Raw genomic sequence first — 6,065 nt, forward strand, 5'->3', positions numbered from 1 at the left:
ACTCCAAAAGGGAGGCGCTGATAAGCTAGAGACACAGATTGTTTAGCAAGAAATAAAACGAAGACACATTTTTTTTATAGTCGCTGTTTCCATGGACGTAACTGACTGAATTTCTGCAGATTTATTTTATTTAAGAGAAAGAAGATTACCAGTAAATTATTCAAGAAGGGATAGTATCCTTCAGTATAACCTTTCCAAATATAGAACAACATTCACAGTTACGGCGACGCGTATTTCACCCTTCCATCAACATGTATCTTTTCTAGGTGACCACATGCATGGAGAAAGAACTCGAAACAAAGGGCCTTGACACAGTAAGTATTTCTTGCTGTCGTTTACTTCATGTTCCCTTTCCCCTTTACCCCTTCCTGTTGTGTATAATAGCAAAACGTATGTTCCCGGATATTTCCATCTTGTTAACCTCCCTACGTTTTCCTACATGCCTTCCTCTCTTTCTTTTCTCTCAGCACAGGCTTACCCCTCCATAAATTTACTCAATTTCTCCGTTGGTCGCCAAGAAAATGAGATGACGTAATAGTAACGACAGCAGTCTTTTTTATTGTCAACTATGTTAACGTATCTGATACAAAACAGACGTGTGGCTAAGCCCTTCCCGTATTTCTTTATTTTATGGGAAGGGAGGGGATGGCGATATTTCTTGCACGAAACTCATCTGAGAGAAGTCACTTTGCATAAATTGAACGTGGCACATTGAAGAAACAAAGTCGCATGTACTCTGACAGTGAGTACCAAAGCTGTCCTCGCAAAAGTTATTGGCTTCGCGAGTCACAGCAAAGAATCCACTGCCTATGCATTCGGTTTGGTTGCTCTTTAAATTGTCTCATCTTAAGAAAATCGATCGATGCATACATTGGCCGCCTGACTTCCACCTTTGTCGCAACTAAAGGACACCAACAAAGATGCAGTGTCATTGCCTTTCCGAAAGAAAAGAATGGCCAAAGTCATGATTACCGTAATTTTGATTACTGTTCGACAAGAAGCGACAAAAGAAAAAGAAAGAAAGAGAGGCCAAATATTTCTCAAGGCAGTCAGGGCAGTATCAGGAGTAAAAGATTGAATGAAGCCGGCTGCCGAACATGGCCTGTGTAGAAGTTGTGGTAAACTTTCTGTCCGTTAGATTTATGCTCAGCGACAAGCCGAGAATGCGGTACCGGGTGCTCTCAAAAAGCGTGATGCATCGACAACAGTGCGCTGAACTGGGCTGGTTGGTGCAGCCTTATAAGGTAAACAGACAGCGCTTCAGATAGGATGAAGTAAAGACGACTTAGTAAAGACACAGTGCTGGCTAACAACTAGTGTTTATTGCACTCGAACGGCAATATATAGAAGCGAGGACATGCCCAGAGAGAAAGACAACGGCAGAACGTCGACCAAACAGGCCGGTGCATCAATGATCGTATGCGCGACCGTGCGTACTCGCTCAGGGGCTTAGTTGCCAGTCACTTAACTGAACATTGTAAAAAATTGTAAAAAAATGTGGTTTAAATCAATTATTGAAAAGTGCTCGTTTTTAGGACGCTAAAGAGAACAATGTCCCCATGAGATAAGCCAATAATTTACGACATACCAACACTGCTGATTCTTGTGTTAGCGTTCTTTACGATATCTTCGCACTGCAGTGACCTAAGATTCTATAGAATGCGTGGCTGACTGCCGACAATAGCCGCTTGAGATGATCTTGTATTTCGTTTCGCGTCTTTTTCAGGACCCTGATGAAGGCAGGTGCCCCTGCCGAAATGTTGGCTCCGGCCTGACAAATCTCTCATTCACCCACTGTTGATAACTTGAAGTATTAATCTTTCAGTGATCATCTGTCTTGCACGATAACGGTACTAAGCCTACTACGGTAACCGGCTTATACTAATCCGCCTCCTCTCCCGTTTGAGAATGAGCTAGGCGTGCAACTGAATGCTGCTAAGGAAAGAAGGTAATTGCTGCCCTGACGAGGACAAGTACCCTTGCCGAAAAGTTGGAACCAGCGACGTTCCTTGTTCTATCACTGTTAATTACGGTAACCTTTACTCGTGAATGCTTGGATAAAGCTAAGCACTTAGTCTTTTTTACGTGGTGCACAAACACACTTTGATAACATCGTCCTCCACCGGTTCATTTTTTCCTTATTTTTTGTGCGCGTAGCTCTTCCATAAACGTTTTTGTCAACACGGCGTGTCTTTTGCAAGGGAAGTATATTGCATACTCCAACAAACGAAGGTTAGCTACTGTGGACGGGCGGCTTGGCACTCAGACTTCTGCACCTTTGGTGCTACTTGCATGCGATTTTTAGTAGATACACGGGTTTGCAAGTGACTGTGCTCTGTGTCCAACCAAATGGAACGTGCTTCCTGCGTATTTGCGCCGTCCCCTCTTCCAGCATTGTAGCGTTCATTTTATGCTCATTAACGACAGTGCTTCAATCCCAGTCCAAATGCATTTCGTGTGACAGCTCACATTAAACGCAATTTCGCAAATGGCTCTAAGCATTACTATTTTTATTAATTCATTTCATTTCGGCCTCGAAGCCTGGCCTGGACATCAAGGCCATCCAAGCGAAGTGCCTCAAGTGCGCTTTCCCGAAGCTCTCCGAAGCCGACGCGGTGGCACGCTACAAGGACGTGGTGAAGAACTTCGAGAACTACGAAGAAAACGCGGTGCGCGTCAATTCAGAGGTAAGCGAAGTTGTAGATTTGGCACTTTCACTTTCGATTATACATGTGACGCTGGACACATATGCGTCGGTTGCGTGACCTGTAGCGGCGCCGATTGACATGAACCACATCTGCAGCACGAGACAGTGCTCACCGCTGCAGGACTCTGCCATCATGTGCTGAAGCCCTAAGTGAAATGCCCTGACTGGACATTTCACCCTATAAAGAATTCATCTGTCGCTAACGCTGACACAAATGAAAAACAGCGTGAACGAGTGGTAAGGGTGATTTTGTCATTGCGGCTTTAAGGTGCAAGCGAGACGACAGTAATGAGGCGAATTTTGCTTGCACAAACCTGTAAGGTTATGAGCGTAAGAAACAGTACTCAAAAGTGACGGAGATCTCAGTGAAATCGTGCGGCTTTGGCGGGGGCCGCGCCGTTTCCTTACATTGCTGACGATTCAGTGCCACGTTGTCTTGGCACTCAAATGAATGCACTCACATATAAAGCAATTTATTGTACGTTACTTCGGCGATATTGGCGCTTCCAGGTGGAGCCAACTACTCATTTTCACCTACAATAACAGGCTGAAAGGAATGCAACTCCCACAACATGGTCTGGCTGCCACGCTGTTGTTACTCGTTTTGTAGATGATTGTCTAACAAGGGGGGGGGGGGATGTCTTCAGGTGCATGGTAAAATATGTCAAGAATAAAAAGAAATTATTCACCTTCTTTCACCATAAAGCACACCATTGATTCCCTGTTGGGGTCATTTAAAGAAAGAACACTTAATTAGCTTAAGGTGAGTGGCAGGTAGTAAAAGCCAGTTCAACGAAGGTGACGTAGCTATGCACGGTGTGTGAAAATCCGCGAAAGTGGAGGAGTGATCATAGAAAGCTTGGGAGATGACGAAAACATCGTACCTTTCTGGCATCCAAACCTTACGCCATGACCTTACCGAGGAATGTAGATGTTCCATTCACTGAATTAAAGATGATATAAAGCTAGCTAGGCTACGGGGAAATAATCAGCAACGTAAGCCTACAAAGGTGAAACAATGTTCAAGCAAATGAATTTTGCCGATCCGTAAAAGGAAAAGTCGTGAAAGAAAAATGACCGTGTCCTGGCACTAAGAACATTAGGCACAAAATGCTTAGGGAAGCCGAATTAAAGTAGAGTGCCCCAGATGACTTTACCCGTTGGATAACGGACAACTACTGTGCAAAATAATTGTTGCAGTGCCTGCATCGGGCAGCGCTGAAGGCATTTATCTTACGCCGCTTGTCATTTTTTTTTTTACATTTGCCCCACATCAAGTCCACCAAATTAACACGATAAAAAATTAAAAAATCTACAGCGCGATTTTTCAAAATCGGAAGTCGCAACGCTCTGCCACTCTTAGGCGAACTGCACCATTTTTTTTCAGAAAGGTGAGAAACTTAAAGGCGTGTGTAGACAACGTGAAAGTAATTAGCATACAGGGGCAATGCGTAATGTAAAAGCTGAAACGGATGACGCACAAAGACGAAGAAGGCACTGGGACAAGCGCTAACTCGCAACTAAGTATTAATGACAGAAAACAAGGTAGCACACTGACATTACTCTCACAAAAGGCCGCTATCTCGTTGCGTTTTCCGTCCTTGTGTGTCGTCCGTTTGCGCTGTTACGTCATGCAGTTTCGCCATCTAGCCCAACTCTTTATCTTAAGTCAGTGGTAAACTGCACAATCCACGGATGGTTAGGATACGCAAAGGTCTGTGCTTGAAGAAGACTTTGAAACGCGGTTGACATTCTGCAACATGGCGGCTGGTTATTACAACAAATCCCGCGTCATAGCAGGGAGCCAAGATTGGTCTCTGTGGTGCAGCAGAGGGAGTTGCGACGCAAGGAACAACTTAGTAGCTTTAGCACTCTGTTGCATGATTTTCCATGTGAATCTCGGTTTGGGCAATGTCTCATTTTCAGCAGCCACGGCATCCTTATAGAAAGGGTGATAGGCGTGTTCGCCGGCTCATAAGCTTTATGAGAAAAGGAACAAAGCCTTGTCACGTGTCTGCTTTCACTCGCCGATCTTAATTACAACCGAGATAATCAATACAGCTCATTGCTTCTCAGTCTGCATAAGGGCCGGAAAAAACATAGAAAGAAAAAAGGCCGCCCTTTTTCTGAGCCCGTATTAAGTCGAAATCCGTGCGTAGTCGTACATACGCCGTCATAGTTACACAATGCGCAATGGCACAACACAATATAACCAGGTCAGAGCACTAAGACCACGAGTCCGATTGGACTAGCGGCCTATGGACACGTTTAGCACCGTGATACGAACGTTTGCCGCCCCAATAGCTTTAACAGTAAACGCACTCTCTTTGAAAATATCGCACCAGAGTTACGGGTCTCCACTGCGCTACTACGCGTATTCTTCAGTTTTCTATCGCCTCTTCGGAAGAAACATCTGTCACCCGATGTACAGGGGTCTTAACGCACTCCCAAAAAATACGCTTCCTTGGCTATTTCTTTTTTTTTTAACACATGGAAGCTCAAACATGTTCGGTGTAAACTCCCATAAAATTATGAAGAATAAAGATAGCTCTATATTTATAACAGCGACGGCGGTAATAAAGCACATTTTCTGAATTCCGGGGTTTTAGTGCCAAAACCCCGATTTGATTATGAGGTACGCCGTAGTTGGGGACTCCTGAATAATTGTGACCACCAGGGGCCTTTAACGGGCCGCAACTACACGCGTAACACAGATTTTTTTTTTTTTTTTTGCATTTCGCCCAAGTCGAAAAGCTGCAGCCGCGGCCGCGATTTGATCCCTCGACCTCGTGCTTTGCAGCGCAACGTCATTGCCGCTAAGCCACCGCGGCTGGTAAAGCATCTTTTCGAAGCGGCATCGAGGATATGTGATAAGATTCTGGCGACTATAAAGCTGAAAAAGAAAAAAAAACATATTTAACGAAGCGCCTCGAACAGTGCTGACATTGACTGGAGAGCTGCATCAATGTCGATGGCCAATATGTGGAAATATAATCAAATGTATGCCCTTTTGGATTAAAAAACAGAAATTATTTCGGAAGTTTCAAAGTAAGTTTCCGGGCTTTTGGAACTCCACTCAGTCACGACATCGCTAGGCGATTATATAATTGAGACTTCACTTTCACCTGTACACATAGCAAATGAACCACATTATGTACACGTACGGCGCTGATGCTGTCACTGCAAGTGAAAACGTTGAAAATCTGGAATAGGCAAAATCGAATTGTCCGACGTGCTGCTATCCAGACATGCTTCCTTTGTTTTGAAGGAAAACAAGTTTGAGAATGGTCACCACTTGGCAAACTTAAAGGAATGAACAGTTTTCTCTCAACTCCGCGCCTTTTTTTACAGCTCAAGG

General features: G+C 44.3%; 1 protein-coding gene across 1 annotated transcript in view; it reads left to right on the plus strand.

Moving 5' to 3' along the window:
• Nucleotides 1-270: 270 nt before the first annotated feature.
• The window catches only part of LOC126522409 (uncharacterized), a 34,779-nt gene continuing 28,984 nt past the window's right edge, over nt 271-6,065 (plus strand). Inside the window, exons 1-3 of the mRNA XM_055066639.2 lie at nt 271-314; nt 2,541-2,687; nt 6,059-6,065. The exon at nt 6,059-6,065 is cut by the window's right edge and continues 32 nt beyond it. Coding sequence (XP_054922614.2) covers nt 279-314; nt 2,541-2,687; nt 6,059-6,065 — 190 coding nt within the window. The 5' untranslated portion in view covers nt 271-278. The remainder of the gene's footprint in view (nt 315-2,540; nt 2,688-6,058) is intronic.

The sequence above is a fragment of the Dermacentor andersoni genome, chromosome 6 (genome assembly GCF_023375885.2).
Source record: "Dermacentor andersoni chromosome 6, qqDerAnde1_hic_scaffold, whole genome shotgun sequence".
Taxonomy (NCBI): domain Eukaryota; kingdom Metazoa; phylum Arthropoda; class Arachnida; order Ixodida; family Ixodidae; genus Dermacentor; species Dermacentor andersoni.